The 26,700-nt window shown below is 42.6% G+C and overlaps 1 protein-coding gene across 5 annotated transcripts in view; it reads left to right on the forward strand.

Moving 5' to 3' along the window:
* ZFYVE28 (zinc finger FYVE-type containing 28) overlaps positions 1–20,583 on the forward strand; it is a 120,901-nt gene extending 100,318 nt beyond the window's left edge. For 3 of the 5 annotated variants that reach the window (XM_015862849.2, XM_015862851.2, XM_015862853.2), the window contains 5 exons: positions 7,000–7,154; positions 7,704–7,820; positions 9,511–9,615; positions 18,008–18,111; positions 18,299–20,583. In XM_015862849.2, coding sequence (XP_015718335.1) covers positions 7,000–7,154; positions 7,704–7,820; positions 9,511–9,615; positions 18,008–18,111; positions 18,299–18,430 — 613 coding nt within the window. In that variant the 3' untranslated portion in view covers positions 18,431–20,583. The remainder of the gene's footprint in view (positions 1–6,999; positions 7,155–7,703; positions 7,821–9,510; positions 9,616–18,007; positions 18,112–18,298) is intronic. The other 2 variants (XM_015862850.2, XM_015862852.2) reach the window with 1 other exon arrangement.
* Positions 20,584–26,700: the final 6,117 nt, after the last annotated feature.

Raw genomic sequence — 26,700 nt, forward strand, 5'->3', positions numbered from 1 at the left:
AAGATTGTTGCCTCGCAGAAATTAGATTTTCTTCTACAGATTTTTATTATTATTATTTTTAAATGCCCCCAGAAAACTTAGAAAAGCGTGTTTGGGACTCTTGAGATTGTGTAATTAACCAAAATTGCTATAGCAACTGCAGGCTGCCAAGTTGTTGAATTCTTTAGCAATGCCTAAAACCAAGGTTATATTGAAAGTAAAAATACTTGCTGCAGCATTGAAGCTGAGAAATGAAGAGAGAGGTATTTTTTGATTACAGTTTCAAAACTCCATCTAATACTGTGATTAGCTTTTCTCAGCTTTGATTCCCATGACTGGATACAGAATTCCCATGGGGTTTGATTGCCTTAATGTTTCACCTCTTTGTTTTTTATAACCTTTTGTGAGAACTGAAGGAGGTGATAGGAAAACCTGCTGATAAGCTTCTCTGTCACTGAGATTTCTTTGTGCTGCAAACTGTTTTCCAGTGCCTCTTCTCCATCTCTGTCTTCCACACACACACAGCAGTTATAACTGGAGAGTTTCTGCTGGAACTTACTTCAATTTAAAGTTAAGCTGTGCAGTGTAATTGCTTGCATGTTACAGAGGACTCTGCTGAAGAGCTGTATGAAATGACTTTGTCACTGGAAATATTTGTATCTGACATCAAGAATCCAGGGCAATGTGTTCCTGGATAAGGCATGAAAAGCTGGGACTGCTGCTTTTCTATTGTCAGAACAGCTACCAGAGCTGGTATTACAAACCATTTCTTCATAAGCATTTAACTCTTTCCATTTTTCACTCTCAGTTTTTACAGTCCGGGGTTATTTTTGAAGTTTAAGTATTTCTGTGCTCTAATCTCATTATTTTTCATTTGCAATGTGAGTTCATATTTGAGGGCTATAAATGCATGTTTGATTACAGGGAAGCATTAGAAACAGAACATCATGTTGGTACTAGGAAAACCATAGTAGAATCTAAGCAATTCTAATTTCCTATGTTTTCATTTCTATTTTTTCCTTGAATTTTAGTGTTCTTATCTTGTAGATCTTATCCTTTTTTCTTTTTTTTTTTTTTTTGGTTTAAAATTGGTAATTATAGTGCCTGATATTTAATTTGATGGTAAGGAAGCAGCTGCACTGATTACTCGTGCTCTAAACAATTTGTCCTTGTTCCTGTAGATGTTTTATCCATAACCAGTAAAAAAATGTTCTCTGGAAGACTTCCTTATCCAAGACAGTAACTCCTGGCCTGGCAGTATCATTCATTTTAATTCCCACTTTAGAGTATCATGGCATTCTGAAAAGCCAGTCTGGAGTGGTAATGAGTTTGAACAGAGCAGTTGTCTAGGTAGAGTTCCTTACCATGGATCTGCTTAGCAGCATGGTGCTTCAACAGGTGGGCTTTTACAGAAGTCCAGCGTGGTATGCACAACTACAGTGCTCTTCAGATTGAGGAGCTAAAGGAAGGATCCGAGATGACTTTCCAGTAGAGCAGGTAATTGTTGAAGCTGCCTGGTTTGCGGGATAGAGGTTGTTCTTGTTGACTTCAAACTCAGTTTTCTCTGGTTGAAGATATCAGTTGGAACACTGAATCACCCTGTTTGCCAAATTACGTATTTTAGTCTGTTCACCTCAGCTGGGGCAGAAAAAGGCTAAGAAAGAGCTTCTGCAAGTCTTACAGTGGTAGTAAAATTCTTCTACTGTGGACAGCAGATGAGGCTTATAGCACGTGTCCTTGTATATGTGGGGCTGGGCATGGGTCATATATGTGTTAATACTGCAGTGCAGTCACTTGCCCAGCTAAGCTGTCATTGCTAGAGGTGTTTGCATGCTGTTGTACAAGTCATTTCTCAAGGCAATAAAGTTTTGAAGACTTGGGAACATTTTAAGGCTTTTTTTTTTTTTTCCCCCGCTCCTCTTTTGTCTTCTCTCTTAAAATAGAGGGAAAATGCGTAAGAAATTGAACACAAAAAGCCCTCTTGCCTAAGTATAATACTAGGGTGGAAAGTCAAGAAATAGAGTTCTGAATTAAAGCTTTTTTAGTCTGCTTTAAATGTAGCTTCTGAGATCATTGATTAAAATACATGTATGCTATTACCCGAATAATAAGACTTGTTCTGAATTTGGTTTTAATGACTCTACAATTGAGTGTGTAGCCACCCACTTCACTTAAAATAATTGTAAGGAGCCATTAATCTCATCATGGTTTCCCTCCCAATCATATCAAAACTAGTAGTTACTAGAAACTAAAAAGTTTTTGCCTACTGTTTATTGTAAATTTTGTTTTTTTAGATAACCTGAAAAGAAATAGCAGAGGTACCACAAAATGCAGCACGGGAACTAGTAATCTTTTTTCTTCTTTCATATATGAAATCACACTTTTTTAATTCAAACCCCTATCATTTTCCTGTTGTCATTTCTCATGTGTACAACCTTTGCCTTTCCCCAACTCTTGTGTGTGATCTTTCAGATGGTCTTTGGAGCAGTCGTCTGTTCTTTTGGCAGAACGGAACATGATGCTGACAGCTGCCTTCAGGCACTCTTGAAGTGCACAAGCGAGTAAGAGTAATAGCTTAGAGAGTTATAATTGCAGCTCAGTGGTGGGGTTTCCAGTTGCAGCCTACGCAAGCATCAGTGGGATGGATGCAGCGGTTACCCAAGTCGTTCTAGCATCTCTCTTCAGACAATTTTAGACTTGCCTGCCAAAAGGGAGTTTGTTACTTTAAGTATAAGAGAATTTGGGTGAGAGAGAAAAAACGCTTCAATATTGTAGACCGGAGCAGGATAGTTGCTGAATTGTGTGTTAACATTTGTAGTGTTGCTCACAGAGTTGGGTTGAGTTTGTCTTGTTGGAACTTGATCCCTCCTGATTTAAAGGCAAATCTGACAATCTTCTGAAATCTGTACTTGAAAAGTAGTTGTTGTGTAAAGCTTTGCATGAGATCAGAAGCACAGGGGACGGTCTTACTTTCCTTTTTAAACTGCTCATGTAATTGTGCTGTGTGTAGAGGAATAGATACGTTGGATTTTCTTTCTCCTTTGCGAGGAGTGACCACCTGGTGCTTATCCATTCTGCCATGTATTTAATGGGTACTTAAGGTACTCAGCGATTTGAAGAGTAATGCAGAAGTCTTTGAGAGACTCTTTTATGTTCTGCATTCAATACAGAACAGATTTTAGGTTTTCTGAACCAAGTAAATCTGAAAGGAAGCATCTATGATGTGTTACAGACTTCTGCCACTGCCTGTTTTTTGAGAATAAATATGAAGTAATTCATTTTAGACTGACTTTGAGTCTTGTTGGGTTTGATTGCTCAGTTTTAGGCTTTGCTGCTTTTACTGTTTTTGGATGGATTCAGCAAATGGAACACAAAGCATGCTGGATCACAGCTGGTTACCTAATACGACTGGCCCCTTCTGGAGACATCAGTCATAACTTTTCCTGTTCCACATCTCTGCTCCCCACTGTGTGTCTATTACTGTTTAACATAGCTTTGGAATTTAAAAGCTGTGAATTGTATTGGTTTCATGGGTGAAAGGCAGTTCTATGTACAATGAATTACTGGCTTTTGTTTGCTTGTGCTTATTTGACTAAATTTCACGGTCAAGTGTTGAGACCAGGCAACTGTTCTAGCGAGAAAGCTGTGGTGCGCTGAGACAGCCCTGCTGCTCTTATAATGTGATCAATGGAGAGTCATCTTAAATTGCTGAGTAAACGTAAGTCAGGTGTAAAGCTGCTTTTTTCTATCTACCAGTTCCTTTATAACTTACAAGTGGATTTATTGTTTGGAATCAACTTTTAACATAACGTCTCCATTCTTCACATTCACCTTCTGGCGTGTTATCTTTGCAGCATTTTCACAGTGTGAGAAATAAATGCACAATGAGCATTTTTACAATAAGCATTTCACAAAGGGAATTCCGTGCCTGTTGTATCTCTTTATAAAGTAATTCCTTGCTTAGTGCAGGGGGTTACCTCCAGCTGAGAAGGTAGAAAAATAGGCATCACTAGCCACTTGATTCTTAAATCTGTTTATTTGTGTTCTGTGGTGATATATATTTCTGCAGATCCTGATGGTAAAACATCGTAAATCTCAGTACAGCCTGACACTAATGAAAAGCTTCCTACACACTTGGTATCACATGAGAGTTGTTATCCAAATTATGCGTGTTAGATAAGCCTGGTTGGAATGGCATTCCTCTTAAAGCTATAAAAATGGTGTAAATGAATAATATGGGCTAAAGGTAGGCAAAACTCTATAGATCAGGTTTGCTTTCTAAACTGTCAATTTAAAAATCCAGAGTTCTCTAACCTTTGCATAGATCCAATCACTGCTGTTTGGAATACTCGGTTGCAAGAGAAGCTGTGCATCCGTAAGTGTTGTGTTTCTGCTCTTCCTGTGCTTCTGACTGTGTCTGCAGTATTTTCTGACTACCTTCTTTAGGAGTAAGATGTATTTCCAAGTAAAGAACAGATGGTCATTAGTCACTCTTTAAGAGTCATTTCTGATCTAAAATCTGACTGTGTCATATTGGTAAATCAGAGTGATCATTTCTTTCTAACTGTAATGATGCCTAGGTCTAGCTTTAAATTATTATTGAATGTTCACTTTTCACTTGGCAGTGGCACAAACAATCAAAATACCATTTTTTATCCTGAATCTCTTCTGTATTGAAATCATACTTGATAGGTCTGTGCATGTGAATGTATGTTGTGAATGCTAGTGTAGTTCATACTGACCTTCGTTCTACGGTGCCACAGTGATTCTTACGTGGCTTAGAGTGGGACTTCCAGGGACATTGCAGTGTTGTGATAAAATATGAGGGCTGCTCTGAAAGTAATGCCTCCTACGTTGTTATGCTGGCCCACGACATCAGGGACAGATGGTGGTATCACAGTAGTGCTTGTACATACCCACCAGTATTCCATTGCACTTTATTACCGTACAACAGGTGCAAGACTGATTCTTTAGAAGAAAAAATAATTAAATAACGGGTAGACTTTATCTGGCCATGTTACGAGGTAGACAGAAACCCTTTTGTCTGTTTATGGGAGCATTTTTGCAGTCAGACCATCCTCCAACTCCATGCTTTTGTGAACCAAGGGTGTCATCTTGGCACTTAGTACGTTTCAGTTCACTCCTTTGTATGCCCCATTCTTGCATGACCTTTTCATCATCTTCAATACAGATCTTTCCACACTGACAGATTTGCTGTTGAATATATATACATATGTATGTGTGTATATACATATGTATACAAATATACACACCCACTTATATGTCAACTATCCTGTACAGAAAGGGAAAGGAAAAACTGAGAGGAGGAACTCTCATGTTCTCGGTATCTTCAATGAATCTGGTCAGTCAACCTGCTGAGGGAGCTTTAAACATAAAGAATGACATCTTTTTATAGGAATTTGCAATTGTTAATAGCAATGGAGAACAGAAATGACTTTCTTTTAAGTGTATTCTTCACTCAGTATTTGAAAGAATGGGAAGCCATCTGAGGTACTCGCACTACACGTTTTCCATTGATATTTCTATCAATAATGAATCTCTAGTATTTATGTGTTTTCGTTTCTGTTTGTACTGGGATTTTTGAGATGCATGGCCTAATAAATTCATTTCTGCATTTTAAGGTTTAACTATATGGCTCGCAGGGAAATATTTCAAAGCGATACTCCATAATTTTTTGTTTATAATTATTTTTATTTTTCTAAATGCTGCCTGTGTCTTATCCTGCAATAACTGTTTGTCATAGGGATGGGATCTGTTGCTTTGTGAATACTTCAGCACTTAATAAAATTTACAGGTTGAGCTCAGAGTGCATTAGCAATTACATCCTTCCTCTTGCTTGCTATTTATGTGGTCAATAACTTTATTTCTTTTTTTTCCTTTCATAGTGGCTGTCTGTATAGTAAGGAGTGCTTGAGTTCTGGATAGCCTAAGTATGACTTTAAGTAAAACGTTCTGGTTTCCTGTAGTCATTGCTGAGATTACTTTATCTCCAATATGTGGGAAAAATTGTTTTGTGTTCTTCTGTCTTTGAATGTAATAGAGTGAGAGGGCAGCGTCTCCTTCCAGTCAGCACAGTGACTCCTTAAGACTCCGATGTGATTGCATTCCATGCTCTACTCCCATTTCAGGGTTGTTCTTTTGTTGGCAAAGTGCTACATTTGTCCTAACTATTTCCTTCTTCAATGTATTTTGATTTACGAGCAGTTTAGGGATTTCCTGATATTTGGAGAATCTGGATTCCTCACAGAGCTTTCCTGTAGCCTCAGGTTGTTTCAAGCTTTCCTTTCTTTAAAGTGGTAGTGATGGAAATTGCTAGCAACTGTGCATCTGGTTTTGAAATAGAAGGGTTAAGCCTCTAGTAGACACTTGATGGCGCATATTAATCTCTTTGGAGTTGATGAGCCGTTTTCTTGCCATAGTTTGACATTTCAGCAATCTCTATACTTAGGTATATAAAGAGACTAATCTCTCCTTACTGTGTAAATTGTATTTTATCACCCGTTCCATTTTTTATGTAAGGTTATATTTGGATTCTCTTCTCACTATTCTGAGGTAACGTAATTCAGAAATGCTTTTTTTCAAATTAAATCCCACAATAATAAATTTCTCATCTGACTTCAGAACTGACCTTCTTATTTTTAGGCTGACATTCCCCTCTTGCATTTTCGGTGGAGTTATGGTCTCAGGACAGAGCTTTTAGTGGGAGTTAATGTGAAAAATCGTCCTGTGCTTTGAAATAGCTAAGGGAAATGCAATAAAATACAGACAAATGATTTTCTGCTTTGAAGTTTTTTTGCAAATATGCCACAGAGTGAAAATCAAACACGATGGTGATTGATTGCATGTTGATTACCTTCAGCAAGAATTTATAGCAATTAGTTCTTGTTTGCTGTAGAGTATTGCCTGAGTAATAAATCTTCTAGGATTTGCTGAACGTTCTGATCAACCAAGTGAGGACTTTACATTGCTCTTCTTCTTTATGCCTTTTTTCTCCAACAGCAGTTTAATGACTAGTTCTTGTTCATCCGATGACATTGATCAGGAAGAAATCCAGCTTGCTTTGCAGGCTGCTAAAATTGCCACCCGAGAAAAGATCAGATCCAGATTCCATGGCAGCAATGATCTTATTCACCGCCTTTTTGTCTGTATCTCAGGTATGAGAGCATCCTTTTGTTCTGAATGTAAAAAATACTCTATTTATTATTAAGTTTTATAAAAATATGTTAGAACAGACTAGAGATTGAAACAACAGAACATTGTATTCTGGATCTTAAGTCATAAAAACCTGGTACCTCATGAAGACTGGCATACACAGAGATGCAGACCTCTTAGACCTATAATGATGAAGGTTTTGGGCGTGCAATGGATTTGCCTTTGTATTGCTTCCTTCTCTTTATGATGCCCTGTGTCTTTAGGGAAAGAAGTAAGAGGCAGCTGTTTTATTTTGACACAGAAGGAACGTCCCCTTTCTGCCAAAATGACAAGGAGAATGTGTTTCAAATCATGGCTAACATAAAGGCCAGAACTTGGTTTGGCGATTAAAGAAAACAAATATAATTAAATCATCCATTTTTATTACTGGTATGAGCTAATGATCTTTCAAATACAAATACCAGGCCATTACTGGTATCAACAAATGTAATTTTTTAAGGGGGTTGTAATAGTTTAATATTAATGTTTTGTCTTTTTCCTCCAACTCCCAGGAGTTGCTGACCAGCTGCAGACAAACTATGCTAGTGATCTGCGAAGCATCTTGAAGACCTTGTTTGAAGTGATGGCAACCAAGCCTGAAACAGAAGACAAGGAAAAGCAAAAGAAAGGTAACCAGATTAGAACAGCCTCTGTAGTGAATTTCTGCTGGTGGCCCCGTGTGGAAATATGAGCTATTTAACAAGAATTTCCTTAGAGCTGTGCTGACTGTGGACTCACTGTACAATGTTTTTACCTAAGTTTAAGACAAGTCATTAAAATTGACTTCAAACAGGATGAAAACACTGGAATTCTGTGTATTCGAAGCATGTGTTAAAGTGAATGTTCAAAGCATTCAGAATGTATCTGCTTTTTTCCATCGCTCCATGTATAACAGAAGAATGTTTTTAGCCTATTTAGCCATAATGTGATGTAGGCAGAGTGTGGAGCTCACAGATTCAATTTTTATTTTTCCTGGTCCTGTTTCACATTTTATTTTAGCAAGGCAGGTTTTGTTTCTTTGGTGGTTTTGTTTGGTTTTGCTTCTGGACTTTAAATAGCCACGCAAGAAAAGCAGGCTATAAGATAGGAGAATGCTCAGTATGATGCTGGGATCTGACCTGTCTTATATCAATCACAGAATGCTGAGTTTGGCTTCAAAATAGAAAAAATAGCCTCTTTTGAATTCTAGATAATGCAGATAAAGGAGCCAGAACAGCATCATCCGCCAGTGTGACATTTTTTTTTTTTAAATTCTATTCATTTTTCCCCTATCACCATTTGGATTATTTCTTTTTCAAAGTCTCAAGTCTGCTAATTTACCTAAGAATCACTATGCCATCTCAGTAATACTGCAGTTACTATTGTCCTTGTTGTGATTACACCTGTCAGCACCTAAAGGTAATCAGAGCTCCTTTGTTTTCCTTCCTTTCCTCAAGAGAGAAAAGTTTTTCTGGCCCCTTCTCCACTTCTCCATGTTTCCATGAGTATTTCTGTTGTAGTTGGGTTTTTTTGTTTGTTTGTTTTGTTTTTTTTTTCCCCCTGGAGATTTTATGAAGAACACAAAGTTAAAAGTTAGTTAAATTCAGCAGAAAAAACTCCAGTGCAACTCAACAGTGCAGTGGAATAGTGCACAACATGCACTGAAGTCTTCAGTTATGTGCAGCTGAAACTTCCCTGGCGTTTGGTGGAGGCAGGAGGCACTGATGTGTAAGGAGACTGACTTCTCATTGGCAAGAAAGAAAAGGGGGTAGACAGAGGTAGGACAAAAATGAAGGAGGTGGATCAGAGACCTACTGAATTTTCAAATGGAAATAATGAAGAAACTGAAGGTTTACGGAATTACCACTAGGAAATAAATGGTACGCAGTGGTACTTAGTTGGAATAATTTCCAGTAGATTAACTGTTAGGTTCAAAACGAAAGCATGTTAACAAGGGTAAGTATAAACAAAATAAGTGAATGAAAGTCAGGGACTCTTGAGGTGCTGTTTCTCTTTGTGGTCTGCGTGATACACCTGGAGAATCTCTGCTTTTATCTACTTCATGAAGTATGCAAGTTAAAAACTGAGAAACATAGGATGCAGCTGAGCTGCCGAAAGTAAGGGGGCTGTATGTCTTGTAACAATATCTTTAATTGCTCTTGTTGTTTCAAGGGAGGATTCAGGAGATTTTTTTCAGCATGTCAGGGTGAAGAAAGAGCAAGAGGTGTAAGAAGCTACGTATTGATTCTGCCGATATCTAATCCTTGAAGTCCTAACTTTGGTCTTTCAATTACTAATTAGAATAATGTGAATTCTTGTACCTTTTGCTTTGTTTTACAGTTAATCAGGGTTTAAGAAACGCAGCACTGGAAGACTGTGCTTTATGTCAAGAAAGTATATCATCCTCAGAACTTGCAGCAAAAGCCAGAGATGGGGACTTTGAAGGTACTTCCTTTTATTCTGAGAATTCAAATGAGACAATACTGATATTAAGAAAAAAATAAAAAGAAATTTTAAAAATCCACATTGAAATGGAAAACAAAAACTAAAGCAAACAACTCTTTTTAAGTTTGGCTCTGGAAAGGGAATATCAAATGTTGTCAGTCTGTGGTTTAGAGATGAAGTGAGATGATAAACTGTATATATATGTCTTCAATAATTATTTCTAACTTCCTCATGAAACTCTGTGATCTACAGATTGTTACAGCCATTATGACTGCTTCTGTAAGTGAAAGGAGGTTCTCTATAGTAAAGACTTTAATATGGCAGGAGACACTGTGTGTGACCGCTCTCAGACAGCTGTGTAGGGTGTACTGCTGTAAGTAAGGTGGTGCAGCCAAATCTAAAGGCAGCTCTTATGTCTTCAGCTGGATGTGGAGGTTCCAATACTTGCCAATGGTTGGACTAGATGATCTTCTAGGTCTTTTTCTTTGTTCTGTTGTTGTCCATTTGCCAATGTACATCTTTGCTCTTCCAGTCAGTTTTTGAATCCCGGATGATGTGGGTGATAAGCAACTTACATCTCAACTTGTATGAAGCAGGGGATGACCAACAGTCAAGAAATGTTAGTTCATGTCTTTGATAATAAACATCAGAAACACTGGGGAAAAAAAAACAATCTTAAGGATTAGATTTGAAAGAAATGCTCTGTATTTGTAAGTTGTGCTCGACTGAAACTCACGGATAGCTTGCTAACCCCCCTTCTGAAGCTACAGGCTAAAGGATTTCAAATCTAATCTATTTATTTAGAGCAGCAGGGCTAATTTATGTAAAATGTACTGTGGAAAAATTATCTCTTCTGGAGGAAGATGATTTGGGGGCAGATAAAGTAAAGAACTATTCAGAATAATTTTAATTGATTTTTTCTATTGTGCCATAATTGAGAATTTGACAGAAGGCACAGTGAGGAACAAATCTTTAAGCAAAATATCTGCCATATACAGGCTGAAGTGGGAAAGAATGCAAGAGATGATTCACTCCCTACCATTTTGGTTCATTTTCTTTTGTTTTGAATCGATGCCTGATGCTGTCGGTGTATTTGACTTCCAGAACTGAAAGCAAGTTTTTCTGAACTGCAGGGTGCTGAACAACCTCCTCACAGTGGATGTGTATTTCCTCAAAGCAAATTCCCTTCCTTTCCATGGCATGCTATTCAGCTTTTAAGGCTTTTAGCTTATCATGATAAGGTTTTGTGTATGGAGAAGCACAGCTGCTGAGCTGAGATGCTGTTTATTGGAACAGAGAACATCAGTCTCAGTGCTTAGCTGATGTTATGACTGGCTGTCTTGGAGTGTGGTAATGGGGAATCTTTGGTGATCCCAGTAATCCCAGTTACATACTGGGAGCTACAGTAGCCCCTGCAGCACACAGGCAGTGTAGATCAGGTGTGTCCCTGCCCTCTGAGAGTGGTAAAACCCACCCTGCTGTTTCAGTAGCATATGGAGATAACTACAGCAGAACAGATCACTGCCAGCAACTTTGTTTGGAAATAGCATGTGTTTCATGTATGTCAGTGGGACAGAAGCAGAGCCTCGTGGGATAATCCAGGTCCCTTTTGAATAAGTAAATTTGGATCCTAGAATCAGTTTGGCTGTCTTAGCACCATGTTTTGCCATGCTGGCACCTCCCCAGGTATAGGATTGTTGCAGGTCACTGTGAAAGCAATAGCCCCTGACCTTGTGCTGGGTGATGTTTGGATACATGTGTAGTTATTTGGTGGTTTGGACAACCTTTGCTGCATTGACACTGTTACTTATTTGTTGCAGAAAGCCTGTTGGCTGCATCCTTCAGGCTAAAGCTGGGCCACAGGCCACCAACAGGAATACACTGCAGTTGTCATGTAAATGGGTTCAGTGCAAAGTCTGTGATCATTGCACCAATCTATTGACATCATTGCACCAAAATAAAATTATGTCCATTTTTTTTAACATCATTTCTACACTTAAAGTCTTAATGATTTCAGCAGAAAGTGAAGCAGTTTAAAGCAGATGAGGTTGTAGGTAAGCTCCTTTCTTCTACCATCATGGCAGAATACGAGCATGGGTCAAACTGTGAAAGTCCAGCAAGCTACCTGCCAGGAAAGCTCTTTCCAACTATTGAATATAACTCTCTTACTGCAAGTAACAGATGCATATGATTGTATTCAAACAATGTTAATTTATAATAAACAACAACCAAGCCTAGAAACCCAAACAAGAGAATGAAGTGTTAAGACTTTCCTGAAGGTTCCAGCTTCTACTTAGATTATAAAAATGGATAAGTTTTTTTTGTCAGATTTCTCATTCTCACTCTACATAAAAACCACCAGCTTGTATGGGTCATAAAACAAATATCAATGCTTATTATGAGCCAACTGACACTGGCAAGAGTATAAGAATTGGATCCTGTGACCTCCTGAAGGCTGAAATACAATATACTACAGATTAATTGGCATCCCAAAACAGAAGCATTTTCATTTTCAAAAGTGCAGATGAGCCTGTGGTTTATATATTCATCTTTGCTTTCCTAATGCTCCAGGGTGTTTTTTGGTTTTGGTTGCTCTTTTTTTTTTTTTTTTTGAGGAAGCATGTGTATTTACAGTTTATAGTTGTAAAAAGCATTCTGTTTTTTAAAGAGAGAGAATGCAATATATTTTCCTAGAATATAAGATGAATTCATGCTATATTCCATAAGTAGTTTTTAATGTAATAAAATATGCCCTGATCATATGACGGAGAAGGTGACCAGTGGGTACAAAGTCCAGTGTACAAATGCAGAGCAAATGGTAATGGCAGCTGCTCAGAAACAAGCAGGTTGGATTCCTTGCTAGTAGAAAGGATGCCAGGGTACTTGCTCTGAAGTGATAACAGGAGGGGCTGTGTGTCCTGGGGCCTTTTGTGGTACTGCCTTTATCCCTGTGCCAGTGGTGGCCTTGCAGCCAGCACAGGGAGAAGGTTATTGGGAAGTTCCCAAGCTCTGGTGTGGGTCCAGCCAGTCAGATAATAAACTGACCAAGACATTTGGGACTGGGAGTGGGCAACGTGAGTTGTTTTGAGATTAAAGCAAACATTTGTATTTTAAAATAGAAGAAAATTACTTTTCAGTTAACCTACTTTAAGCATATCTCAACTAGGTCAGGGCTATGTTGCTTCCGGAGACTTCATTTGAAACATAGAAATGTGATATCTTTATGCAGTTTGTATGTCAGAGATCTTGATTTCAGACCCAACACAGCATTTACTTTGTATTTGCCAGCAGTTTCTTATATATACACAGTAACTTCTTTGTTTTGATAAGGATTTGTGCATCTTCCTTTATTTATCAGTATGTAAATGTGATGAACCATAAGTCCCTGCTTTCACTAAGGAAAGGTGAATATTTGAATGTGTCAATGTCATGAAGTTACAGGCAAGCTGACAAAGTGGGTTGTGTACCTGTTCTAGGAATAAGCGTGAGACTTTCAGAAATGAAAAGGTTTTCTCAGGGAAAACCAGAAAGCTTTACAAAGGTGTTTGTTCTCCAGGAACAAACTGTAGCATCCCACTGCTCTCTGCAGCCATACCTTTGTTTTCACTCCCTGTTCCTCTCCTGTTTATACAGGGCTGCCCTGCTCACTACCACCTGATTATAACTCCAGCCACAATCCATGTGCTGTGCCTGCTGGTACAAATAACTGCTTGTGCCAAATGGCGTTAGCATCTGTTTGCTGCACAACAGCACGGTCTTAATCCCCTCCCATCCCATAACTTCCCAGCCCACCCACTTCTGTCTACTTGCAGCTCCTCGCTGCTCTCCAATCAGCAGCACTAGATCAGTTCAGTAATTTATGGTCCTGAAGCTCGAGCTCTTGCTCATGTTGCCGTGTGAAGTCACAGAGTCAAGAAAACCTGCCCATGCTACAGTGTGTGTGTAAGGCCTAATCACCATCAGCCCAGAATTAGCTGTCGGCCCTTGCTGAATGCTTCCATTTTTCTTCTGTCCTCTGCATGCCTGTGGCTGCGCTATTACTTACAGTGATGACCAGCGACATTTGCTAGATGAAAGAAGTTAAACTGTTGCACAGTTCGGTGGCCAAACAAATTCTGTCCGTATAACTTGTCACGTTTTCCTTTTCTAGCAGCTCTGCTTCCATTGCACAAGAGAATTCAGCATAAAGTTTTCCAAGATGAGGTGCTGTTTTATGATCAGCTGAGCACACTCAGTTACGCTTGCAACGTTACGAGATTTCCAGTTGCACAGTTTTGAGGTAGCATTGCAGTAATGCAGTGTGACTTCAGTTTTAGCAACTTGCCTGTGATCTCTTATCTTTTCAAATACAATCTCTCTTTGTCAGCACAGTGTGGAACTTGAGACTTCATTGCAGAGGAGATAACACCCCATAACTACCAGACGGCACCAGCTCATTTGTCTCCACAGTGACATAATTGAGATTTCGATTGGGTTTGGATTTTCTCTGCCTTCAGAATACACGTTTTATGTTCTGCTGGCATACGGTGTGTAGATCTACAGCTGATTCTAGTTTTTAGAACCTATGTCAAGATTGCCATTAGAGAAATACTTGCTCTAAATGTGTGTTGTTCTAATATGTAATTCTTAAATGTCGGCTTCAGAGTATGTGTTATTCCCCATACTGAAGAGGAGACTAGAGTAAAAGAAAAGAGGGGAGGGAAGCAAAGGGAAAACAGAACACTCTGGGAGAAATCCCGAAGATGGCTGTTGGAGTTGTTGGTAGCTGTTTTACAAAGGGCTCCTAGTAATGGTTAGTTAGCCCATGGAATGAGTTGCTGATCACACACCTGTCCAGAACAGATACAGCATGTTGTGGTCAGGATTGTGTTCTATCAGAGCTCCATAGGGACAAAGTGCCAAGCTGTGCCCCCAGCTCCCGAGCTTTGTGCAGAGGTTCCATCCTAAGGAAGCTGTTTGACAAAGCTGCCCTCGAATCTGATCAGCCTGTACCTCTGTTTTCTCCCTCACCTCCCCCCGCCCCAATTTTCATCAAATAATATTCTTGAAGCAGAAAATTATTTTAATTGAAAATTTTCAAGCCAGCTGTAATCAACGCTGAATCTACTGAGCAAGCAAAAAGATTGCTGTGGTACAATTGCCTCCAAGGAATCTTACATAGAAGTTGGAGTCTACCCAGAGTGACATGTGGAAAATTGAATATCATGAGGGACAAAAAGGTTCGTTTCTCTGTGGTGGTTGAAGTGGGAGGTGAAGTCATGTCACTCTCATTCTCTGCTTTCTGTACTTAAAACTGAACTTACCATGGACCACAATTCCTGCATTCATGAAGAGAACAGCAGCAAGGCAGCCTGACCTTTATTGCAGCAGCAAGGATAATGCACATTGATGGCTGCAGAGGTGCGACTTCTATAGGCTGCAAGAACTGCCCTCCTAAGGATGGCTGGTAAACATGCACTCAGTGTTATGCATCCATCTGGGAGGAGCTTCCAGCTGGAGTTCTGCATGAGGGATATTTGGTAAAAAAGAAGATGAGGGATCCTGTGAGCTGTCAGGCAGCTCATGGCTCAGCAGGGTGTGCTTGCTTTCTAAAGTGTTTGTTTTCTTTCAGTCTACAGGTTTGCTAGATGAAGGCAGTTTGCAGGCTCCAACAGCTCTAGGGATATTTTCTCCCCACCTCACTCTGTTGTGTCTCAGTGCCATAGTGCACTTGTGCTTTCTGTAAGAGCTCAGCGTGACTTCCAGACTGTGGCTCTACGGTGCCACAACTTGGATTTGGATAGTAGATGCTCACAGGGAGTCAGGTTCAGTTTTTAGTTCTGATCTTTCAGTCTTCAGAGTTGCTGCTGCCACAAGCACTGAGCTCTCATTGAGGCATACACTGCAGTGCATCCTGATGCTGCTTCAGTCAGCGCTGCTGATGGATCCCATTGCGGGCTCTCTTAGCCTGCTTTGAGGCACAGATGTTACCCTTCTTCCTTGCAGCAGTTTTCTAGCAGGCATTTAAGCAAAATAACTTCATGTGTGTTGTTTGACATTGTTTCTAGTGTCTAAATTTTGACCTGATTGTGTTTTTCTTCTTAAAGTTCCACCGCTTTGGATTTATGTGAGACTTTAACTTCTGTAGCATAGAACGAACTTCTTTAGCTACTGAGGTTGCAGAGGCATGTAAAGGTGAATTCTAAAAGCTACAGTATAAAATGAAACAAAAGACCATAAAGTTTCTCACTTTGTTGGCTCTCTTAATGGGAGATGGGTGAATAGTTTGGAGTTGGATATGTTGTTTCTCTGTGTCTTTTCTTAGTTTTCACACCATTTCATTTCATCTTGAGTTGTCTTTTTCCTTTCTCTAAACTTACTCTTCTTCAATAAAATACTCATTTCACTTCTTTTCTCTGCCTTTTTGCTGTACATGCTTTTCATGTTTTCTTCTCAGATTCGTTTCTCTACTCTGTCTCGTTAATCCCTTCCCTCCCTTCCTCCTCCTCTTTGATGTTTCTGCCGTGGTCTTTAGCTGTTTCCCAGCAGATTTCTTAGCTCTCGTTGCCTGATAAAGCAGAGGGCCAATTAGCCCAGAAGCGAACCTTTCCTCCATGCCTGCTGCAAGTCCCCGAAGCAAAGGCAGGCAGGGCTTCCGAGACTGGATGCTTCCATCTGCTGCTGTGTGCAGAGCCCGAAGGACTGTAATGGGAAAAGCCTTTGGGTGCAGTGTTGCTGCCCTGCTCCCGGCCTGTCTGCAGGATAATGCCAGAGGTTTAAGCTCCTCACGCTGAAGCTCCATACCCTCATGAGGCTGCTCTTCTGAGAATATTCCCAAAACCTGTTCTATAAAAAGCCTGATGACTCAGTCCTTCATGTATGTAAGTCAGAAGGCTGCTCCCAAGGTTGCGTGAGATAAAGCCTGAGGCAGAACCTAGGGACCCCATCACCACGGGGGCTTGTGTGATCTTTCCCACCCTCATTTTCCTGCAGTCACCACAAGGTCCAGGCTGGGCTTTGTTCCTGAGCAAGGGCAGAACCCCAAAATGGAGATCCTGCCTCTATCCAGTGTAAGGAGCTTTTCTTTACGTTGAATGGAAGTCACATATGGAAGGAAAAGCACAGGGCTGAACCCCCAGAGGTTCCTACTTCACCATGGTACGAGTGTATGATTTAGGTGAGGCATTTCCCTGATGATTTCTCCCCACAGAGTGGTGACTGAAAGCAGACAATGCATACATGGCATTTTAAATGTTAAGCATCCTTATGTAACAGTGTGTTACTATTCGGGGTGTGCTGCAGTGCAGCTGACACTGGTGCAAGGAATTTGGGCATTAGTTCCAAGGAACTCAAGTTCAGTTCTGTTCAGATGTTTTTCTGTCTGCTTTTTGAATGTCCTCTGCATTGAGTTGTTTATCCTTCATAGCTTTAATTTCACACATGTTGCTGTATGACAAAGGAAGACTGGTCAGTTACATCTGACTGATGGATATAATGGAACGAGCTGGATTTCCATGTAATTATCTTCCTTCTGTAGATACCGCCCACTTGATCTCTGCACTAAGTGTACCATACCGTTTGTTGTTTGATTATGTGCTTCTTGGGGCAGGGATTTTGCTTGTCAGGTTTATAAATCAGCAGTTGCATGGGCCGCATACTGTAAATAATGCTTGAAGGGAAGTCCCATATGGGTAAATACACCCAGCAGTTTGCGTTCCACTTTGCCCATGGATTCCTTCTGGATAGAACTTGGTTTGCCCTTGATTAGACTTTTATTAACCTAATTAAGCAATCGGCTCCATCATTTCTACACTCATAATTTTAATCTCCCAGGGGTCACATCAGCCTGTCACTGGCAGAAGCAGCTCAACAGAAGTGAGCCCAATACTTTCTGCTTTGCCAAAAGCAAATCATTTCACTGCTTGGCTTCTGTGAGAGGTTATAGAGCTCACAGGAAAAATAAACAATCGAGACATGCTGTTAGGGATTATGGTGGGGTTCTTTTTCTGGTGATTCTTGTACGTGTGACTTTCAGTATTTGCTTCATTGCTGGTAAGGCAGCCAGCCAGAAAGAGTCCGATAATTTACCAGCGATAACTGGGCTCTGAGCTCATTATCTGCTTGCCTAGTGGTTGGAAGAGCAGTCAGCTTCCTGCCAGAGAGGCTGAAGGGGCTGGGGATGGCCACAGCCCTCAGCATGCTTTGCTCTTCCTGGAGGTGGATGCCTCAGGGCAGCCCTCCCTGATTCCTCAGCTTACCCACCTGCCTGCTCACACAGTGCCTGGGGAGACCTAGATGAAAGCAGCTGTCTTTATGTTTTTATCCTCCCTGCTCCCTGGAGGACCCGTCAGTCGCATGTTTGGTGCTATTCCCTTTTGATTTATCTCCCCTTTTGTTGCTGTGCTTCTGACAGATCCTCCTGACTGGGTTCCAGATGAAGTCTGCAGTTACTGCACTGCCTGCAAGGCTCCGTTCACGGTCATCCGCAGGAAGCACCACTGCAGGAGCTGTGGCAAGGTAACAACTTGGTCAGACACGGGGGAACCTGCAGAGAGCCACATGCTCCTGCCCAAGAATTTCAAGCGATGAGTGTTTGTTTGTTGACTGTTCAGCTACACGGGGTGGCTGCGGTGTGTAGGTGAGGTCAGCTTTTCCCCACTCCATTCTCCAAGGAACTCAAGTGCAATCCCCTCTTGTTTTCCAGATCTTCTGTTCCCGCTGCTCCTCCCACTCTGCGCCATTACCTCGTTATGGTCAGATGAAGCCTGTCCGCGTTTGCACTCACTGTTACATGTTCCATGTCACTCCTTTCTATAGTGACAAAGCCGGTATCTGACGTATTAAAGTACTGCTGTGTCCACTGGAGTCTGACACGGACCGATACGTTTGACCTAAGTCAAGAGTTAATGTGAAAGAGGGACCGGGTGAGGGTGTGTAAGCATTGACATCCATTGTTATAAATTTTGTACAGACGGTTTTTACTGCATTTTACTAAGCTGCTAAAGGGAAGGATGAAGCGTCTGTAGCTCTAAGGCTGCAGTACAGTCTTCCATAAATTTATAACATTAATGTTACGATGCCATATGCAGAACAAATGCACTGCGTGAAAAGAAATAGGGCTCGGAGAACCGAACAAGCGTTGCTGCTTATCTGTCATGATAAGCACAGAGCAGGTGGTTCAGTAGTTCCTCACAGCAGAGCAGCCCCAGAGCTCGGACACAGAATGTGCTCACCAACCCCAGCATGGCTGTGGGCATCAGCCCTCTCCCTCCCGTTGCACTTTAACTCTCCCAGCACTGGGAGTTTTGTACCTATGGCAGGATTCATTAAAGCAAAATGCTTTGAATCCATCTTCAGTATTTCTAAAAGCAAAACTTCCTTTGAATCACATAGGATTCACACCGGAGGTCCTGAGGCAGTACACTGCTGTTGCCTTTCACTTACTGAGCAGAGTAACAACTCCAAGTTGTCTTCTAAAAGTTAAGATTTATGACTCCTAGTTCCATATTTTTAGACTTTGGAATTGTTTATAATCAGCATCATTTATGCCAAATCCTGGTAAGAGAATTCTGAGACAGAACTTTGCTTTCTGTGTCAGCACCTAAAACTTAACAAAACGAACTTCAGAGGAGATGATTACCAAATGCATGAATTACTATCGAAATGCAGACTTTTGGAAGAGCTTAGCAGCGGAATTCAGTATTGTGACAAATGATTTATCCCATGCAAGTTTTTAACATGATTTTTAAAAGGCAAACTTGATGTACTGGAAAGGTCCTACAATGGTCAGTTGGAGAAGGGTTCGTGTTGACCACGTTTGGCAGAGTAACCGTGTAAAATACTGCATACTGCTGCTTCACATATGCTAACAAATTGGGAGTTGTTTGTATTTGTTTGAAACACCAGGGATTCATTCCTGTTTCCACTTGGAGAGGAAAGGAGTAAGATTCACGTGGATTCCTGCTATGATCTTGCGTAAACTATTACAGTGAGAGCTCCCTGAGCACTGAGGTTTCAAAGCCGTCTGGACAAGCTTTGAGTTAGCCACATTAAAAGCAAGGCTCTGTGTGCTGTGGTTACAGAGGAAGGGAGATCAAGAGCTCTTTGCTTATCCCCTTTCCTGACATGCAGTGTTACACGGTGTGTTTCAAACCGATAACTTCAAGAAAGAGATGGGGGAAGTTGTTTGCTTCTGTGACAAAGCAAAAGTGGCCGGGGTGATTTTCTTTGGTTTTGTTTTACCTTGCAGACATTCCTTTCGTGATGTGGTTTTACATTAAGCGTTAATGAGCCATCAAAAGCTGTCATGTTTTGGCATTGCTGCCATTTTGAATCAGCTGAAGCAGCTTCACCTGGCTGGCGTGTCACGCACAAGCTGTACGATGCTGTTTGTAGCCCAGGCCGGCTGTAACGTGTTATATTCTCACCTGGTATAGATTCTTCCTGTTGTTTTTCCCTGACGTTCCTTCAGCAGAATCCTGGAGCGGGAGGGACAGCGCTCAGCGGGGCTGCAGCAGCGCGGGGTGGGCGGGCGCGTGGTGCAAGCAATGGTACTTATTCAGGCTTAAATCTCAGGCTTCACATTGCAATGATTATTGCAGTTTTATTTTTAGAAAGAGAAAAAAAAAACAAAAAACAAAAAACAACAAATTTAATGCTTCTTTTATAGGATAAAATTACAAAAACTTCAGTTGTGTAAGAAATATGCACAAAAAAGTTGCTTCTGTGAGGAAAAAAAAAGTCTTATTTAATGGACTGGATATTTATTCAAGCTTGTTTTTATTTTGTAAATGCTGTAATTCAGAATCATTTCCATAAATATGATATTTAAAGATCTCAGACACTATAGTTTCTTATGTAAATACAGACTCCTATTTCTCTTACTGAAAAGCACAATGACTATATCAATACTAATATACATTTGCCTCAAGGAAGACTTTCATCTTGTAATCTCTTCAGATAATTAAAATGTCAGGACTTTCTACTTCCCTGTGCTGGATTGCTCTTTCATTTCTGGGTCCGTTGGCGTGCAGTGACAGCTGCCAGACTGTCGAGGAAACTGCCCTTAATTATTTCTCACTTTGCCCACTTTGGAAATAGTGTGAAGGAAAGGAGCCGCCGCAGAGGGGTGGCAGTGCCAGCACCAGCCTGTCCACCTGCCTGATGGAACGGCGCTGGGTTTGGGATTCTTTTCCCATAGGATTCAGTGCTTTGGGATGCCATTTCACTGCTGAAATGTTACAGCTCTGCGTCGCTGGGATGTTTGTTTTCAGCTGGAAAAATGAATGGGATGTCTGCACACAGGGTTAGGATTGCAGATAAATTGATATGTTTAGTATTTGTGGGCAAATAATGTGGCCTTAAGGTTTTTATAAACAAATGAAGAGTAGAGCTTCATCCCAAAGGGCTGCCTTCATGAAATTCATGTTGCTGCTGTACCTGTCAGAAGATCCTCAGCACTGTGTTGCACTGTGGTTTTCCCTTCCTATTGGGTTGCTACACAGGCAAAGATACAACATAAGGTTTGAGCGATGTGGCTGCCATTCACCTGGTGGCTGCCCTGGTTGTGAGAGGAGCTTTGGCCAAGAGTCTCTGCCTTCTGTCCAGGAGATCAAGGACTGAAGAGGTCACAGGGCAGGGCAGGGAGGAGGGAGCTGGGGGGAAGTGATGGGCAGGGGAAACAACCCCTGTGTGCATTGGCTGACCTGGGGGGAAAAAGGATCAAAGCTGGGGTGTGTGCATAGTGGGGAACACAAAGCTTTGGGGCCGGAGGCCGTGGCTATAGGGATTCAGAACACTGCGCCTGTTCCTGGAGCTGGAGGAAGGCAGCAGCTCCCAGCGCCTCGTCCCCAGCTGAACCCGCTGTCAGTTTATGCAAAGTCAAAGCTGCTGGGGCTGCATCCTCCCGTTGCTGTGGCAACCCCGATAGCATCTCATCAGCAGGCGCCAGGACTGCAGCGCTCCATCCCCGCGCAGGCTGCAGCTTTCTGCTTCGTCAGAGGGATTGCGATGGCTCCGCTGTCCTCATTTGTGCTGCAGATCACAGTGCTTTGCTGTCAACCTTCTTCTGATCATAATGCCTTCCTGAATTGTACTGTGCTGTATTTATTATGCTTGTCTGGAAGAGCTCTCCTCAATGGGCAACCTTTAAAGTATTTTAGGATCCTTCAGCATTTTCCCTTCTCTTCTTCACCCTTCCCCCTTGCTGCCATCCACCTTCCCTTTCCTGCTGCATGGGAAGCAGACCCTTCTTGCCGCAGCCTTGCAGCGAAGAGCAGAGGCCGCATCTAACAGCTCAGCAGCTTTTAGCTCCCTGGCTTCTCCCCAGGTTCCCAGGCACGGGCTCATTTCAAACCTCTAATTCGTGTCCTTGGCATCCCCTGCTCGAGCCCTTCCTGCTGTCCTGCAGTGCTCCAGGTCCTGCAGTGCCCCTTGGCTTTGCAGGAGAAAGGAGAGATCTTTGGTCTGAGGTTTTAGTAGCTGTTGCGGTAACGGATGTAGTAGAGGCTGTGATTTTGTGTCTGGCTTTCTCTCCTGTGGTCTCAAACCAAGAAATGGCAAAGCATTGAGCTGGAAGGATGAAGTGGGGACTTGTTACAGCAAATCTGGAAATGCGGAGGTAATGTTTTAATGAAATAATTGGTCTGAAAACAAGCTGTAACTGCAGGTACCGGGGCCATCCTCGTGTGCAGAACAAACCAGGCAATTAGTGCTTCATGAGCTCATTTCTTGTGCTCACTAACCATGAAAGCTCTGACGTCTGAGGCGTGGGCCCAGATGTTCCCTTCTGTTTCACTCAGCTGCGTGAAGTTGTTGTTTTTTGCTTGGTGTTCTTCTGCACACCACCAGCACAGGATCTGACTGAACTGGTCTGCAGGAAAGACCACAGGATGCACCCATGGGTGCCAAGTTAATAATAAATAATAATAAAATAATAAATTAATAAATAAAAATAAAACTGCAGCAGGGAGGATGTTTGAGGTCACTGCTTTCAAGGCAACATTTCAGCAGTGCTCAGCTTTCAGGCTCTACCTGGAATTAAGCTGTGGTACTGCTGAGCTTGTCAGCATGGGAGAAGGTGCTTTGAAGAACTAGATGTACTTAAAGGTTCCTTCCAACCCAAACCATTCTATAGTTCTATGATTCTCAGCACCTTTTCTTCCCATGCCACCCTGGGACTGGCCCTGTGCAAGGGCTGGAGTCATACTGGTGTGTGTCTGCAGACAGCAGGGAAGAAATATATAACACAGATCAAATGCAGTGGAGGAGGAGGCTGAGGAAAAGTGTGCTGCTGCCTGAGAACCCAGGGTCTAAAGGAATGGAGGGAAAGTCTGGAACTGCAAAGCTCTCACTGTGAGCAGTTGCCATCAGCAGGAAAGCAGGGAGGATAACCCTGATGGGGAGCAGGGCACAGATCAAAGCAGCTGCACCTGCCCAAATGTTACTGCGACGCACAGAAGACACACAAATGCCATCCCTCAGTCTTCTCAGTGCACTGTAAGACTGAGATGGTGAAGTTCCCAGGCTCTGATGCTTAAGCTGCCCTTTGAAGCTTAACCTTTCCCCACAGCCTGAGTTTCTCTTGCCTGGAAAGGCCCCTTTTACTCTGTGCCTGTCACGGGGACTCTTCCCTAGAGATGTGAGGAACAGCCTGTGTAGAAAACATCTAAGTGTCTCCAAAAGCCACTCCATATAAATCGCTGCCTGTGGTGGTTTTGGTCTTCAGCTCAAAAATGTCAGTTTCTCCTTAAAGGGGTTGGTGTGCTCTGGGCTCCATGCCCTTTGGAAGGCTGCCCTCATCCTAAAAGCAGACTTGGGCTTTCATTTGGTTTGTTAAAAATCTCCAGCCCTGCTGCACACTTCAAGCACAGGTCAAGGTCAACTTTAGAAGAATCAATTCTGCTTTCATTTCCATTGCTTCCTTTGGGTCTGTAGGGGCAGCTCTGGTTGAGTTATTATTCCCTGACATCCTGAGGATGCTCAGCACACGAGGGGATATAGCAGGGGCTCACTGGTGCAGACAGAAGAACCTGAGGGATATGTTCCTGGTGAGTGGGCTGGGAAGAAGAGGGTGATGTGGTACTGCAGGACATCAGCAGCACTGCAGTGTCATAGCTGCAGCCTGGGGGTCTCAGCACTGATATCTTCTCTGGGTGAGTATAGCACGGAATGAGTGTTTAGATTTGCTTCAATGGTAACGATGCAGTTAATTACCAAGCAACAAAGCAGTTCGTTTCTGCTTTTTGCATTTTGTTTATACTGGGGATCCTGATTATGGTTAAGTCCTGGTGCACCTGGTGCAGCATCCCAGAGTTGTCTTCCAACAAGATAGACATTTCATATTGAAAATGCAGCAAAGCTGATTATGCCAAGTCTTCTGGCCAAATCCTAGCTTCTCATCCTTTAATGGACCAGCAGCTGGGATGGCTGTAGGCAGTGCTCTCATAGCACTCCTGCTCTGCCTGCTGCCACAGCACTGCACCATGCAATTGCACTTCCAGTTCAAGTGCTCAGACGTAGCGTGGGAACTGATGGTGAGCACTGAGTGCTCCCATTCTTAGCTTAGCATTCACACAGCGGCACTGCTCCAACACAAAGCACAGCATTTGGGTTGGATGCAGGTGGTTTGGTCCTCCCAAAGCTTTCCCATGGCAGCATTATCAGAGGTCCCACTGTCCTCGGGGGGCTCTCACCAGCCCGGCCCCAGCATGGCAGTGGGATAAAAGCAGCAAATCTCACTGCCACTTCCAACCCCCCAGGGACAAAACGCAGCCCGTTCTCATCCCCTCTCCCATCCCTGCTGCCACTGTCCTGGCCCCCAGTACCCGCTCTGGGGCTGGAAATGGCTGGTTGTCCCTATAAATAGCAGCTGGTGATGGAGTGTGGCACAGCAGCGCAGGGCTGGTGTGACACCGTGTGGCAGCCGCAGAGTTTGTTGAGGCTGAAAGGATGAGAATCCTTGGGTTAAAAAAAAAGGCTTGCCGTGGTCTGCTCTGCTGCTTGTTTGTTAATTGGTGCTGGCAAGCGTTCACAAACCAGAGAACTGAGCTGGGAGCAGAGCCAGGCTGCTCCCCAGTCCCACACTGATAGTCCTTGGTCCATCCCCTTTGCTTGGAAGTCTCCCCATGCCCTGACTTACAGCCTCCCCGTGGGTTTGCAAACTTGCTGAACATTTTCTTTCTTTTTCTTTTTTTTTTCCCCTTCAGAGATGAGTTCTCCTTGCCAAGAAGGTTTTAATAACTCACCATGAAATTTATAGCGTTTAAATTTAAACCACACATGGGAAAGCTTAGCTGTAACAGTTTAATCCAATTTAACCTTGAGCGATCCGTTCTGCAGCGCCCCGGCAGACAGTTCACACCGCACGTGGGATGCCTCTGTGGCAGCACCAGCCCTGTGTCCTTCCTATGGGCAGAGCAGCAGGGCTGCACATCCCTTGACCAGATGTCAGGTGTTCTCACCTTTCTGCTGTGCTCTCCATGTGAAATATCAAGTACTTGACATCGGTTGCAACCAGGGCATACCCTGGAGGAGGCTGAGGTGAGCCAAGTGCTTATGTTTTCCTCTCTGTCTTAAACATGCCTTTTCCAAACCCCAATCCCGTGCTCACTCCTTCCCCATTCCCACCACTGAGCGAAGTATGTTTCATGGTGGAGTCCCTGGAGGTGTTCAATGACCGTGTAGATGTGGCACTTAGGTATGTGTTTAGTGGACATGGTGGGATGGGTTGGGGTTGGGCTACATAATGTTAGAGGTCTTCTCCAACCATAATAATTCTATGACTCCCCAGGGAATGCACACCTGACACCCTTCCAGGAGAGGAGGTGGGAAAGTCTTATTGCCAAGTAAATGCCATAGGATAGGAATATATGTTGAGATATATTACAGCACAAAGAAAAGAGCTGGGCTGCTTCTGGGCACCACTGAACACTTAATGATGCTTAAAGAGTACTTTAAGTGTCCCTTGGAAGCCAGCACATCACTCAGGTCTGTATTGTTGATGAAGCAAAGCAACACGTACAAAACTCTGAGCACTATCTGCACATGTGCTGAATAAATGGCTTGTAGAGCCTCAAAGTTCTCCACAGTCAGAAACTACATCATGGCATAAAACTCAGCTATGAGCTGTGACCCCCTGAAAGCAATGCCCAGGGGATCACCGTCACCACTGAAGAACTCCTCGGAGATCCCCAGAAGTCACCTGCACTAATTCCTAGTCAGCCTGCTGTAGGTGGCCCAATGTGAGCAGGAGTTGGACAAGATGGACCCAGAGGTCCCTTCCAGCCCCAGCAATTCTATGATTCTGTCACCTCTAAAATAACGTGGCATTGAAGTCCCATAACTGTGAGCTTTGCAGCCATCCACCATTAGAGGGAGTCAGCTGCACGTATCCCAGTTCTGCTGCTGAGTGGTCCAACTCGGGGTGATGAGCTGAGCTGGGAGAGCACTGAAGTGATGGACTTCCCTGCCCTGTGATGGATTTGTGTGCCTGCCTGTGTGCTTTGGTGCTCACTTAAGCAGCTCTGCTGGAAATCAGAAGCCTCACTATTAAGGAAATAGATACTCACTATTGTGTCTCAAGGAAACTAAAGCAGCTGTTGTGCTGATGGGCTCCTCTCCTGTCCAAAATGTGAAGGTTAAATCCCTTGGTTCACAGGAACACAATGGTTACGAAGCATCGTTAGCATGACTGCAGCAAGAAAGTGCTAAAAGTTTCACTACTATTGACCTGTTTTGTCTTTTGTAGAGAAGTCAGTTTTATATCAACACTTTCTGTAAGAGTTGGGATTTGAAATAACAGATGTGCATTTGTAGCCCGAGCGGGACATAGAATTACAAGGGTGTAGAATTATTGCTCTCATGTGGATTCTCCAGCCTCATGGAGGATGCACTGGCTGCATACACAGGTGTGTCAGTGGCTTAAACCTGGGAAGGCTGAGTACCTCGCAAACTGCTTGGCTAAGGCAAGAAAAGTCAATGTTAACAGATGGAATTCTGAATCGCTTCTATATACTGCACATACACAGCAGTTGTGGTTGTTCTGTAAACAGGAATCACGCTGTTTAGCTTTCTGCAGCAGTCCATAGGACGCTGTGCCAGCTGGAA

Source organism: Coturnix japonica, chromosome 4 (assembly GCF_001577835.2).
Source record: "Coturnix japonica isolate 7356 chromosome 4, Coturnix japonica 2.1, whole genome shotgun sequence".
In the NCBI taxonomy this organism is placed as follows: domain Eukaryota; kingdom Metazoa; phylum Chordata; class Aves; order Galliformes; family Phasianidae; genus Coturnix; species Coturnix japonica.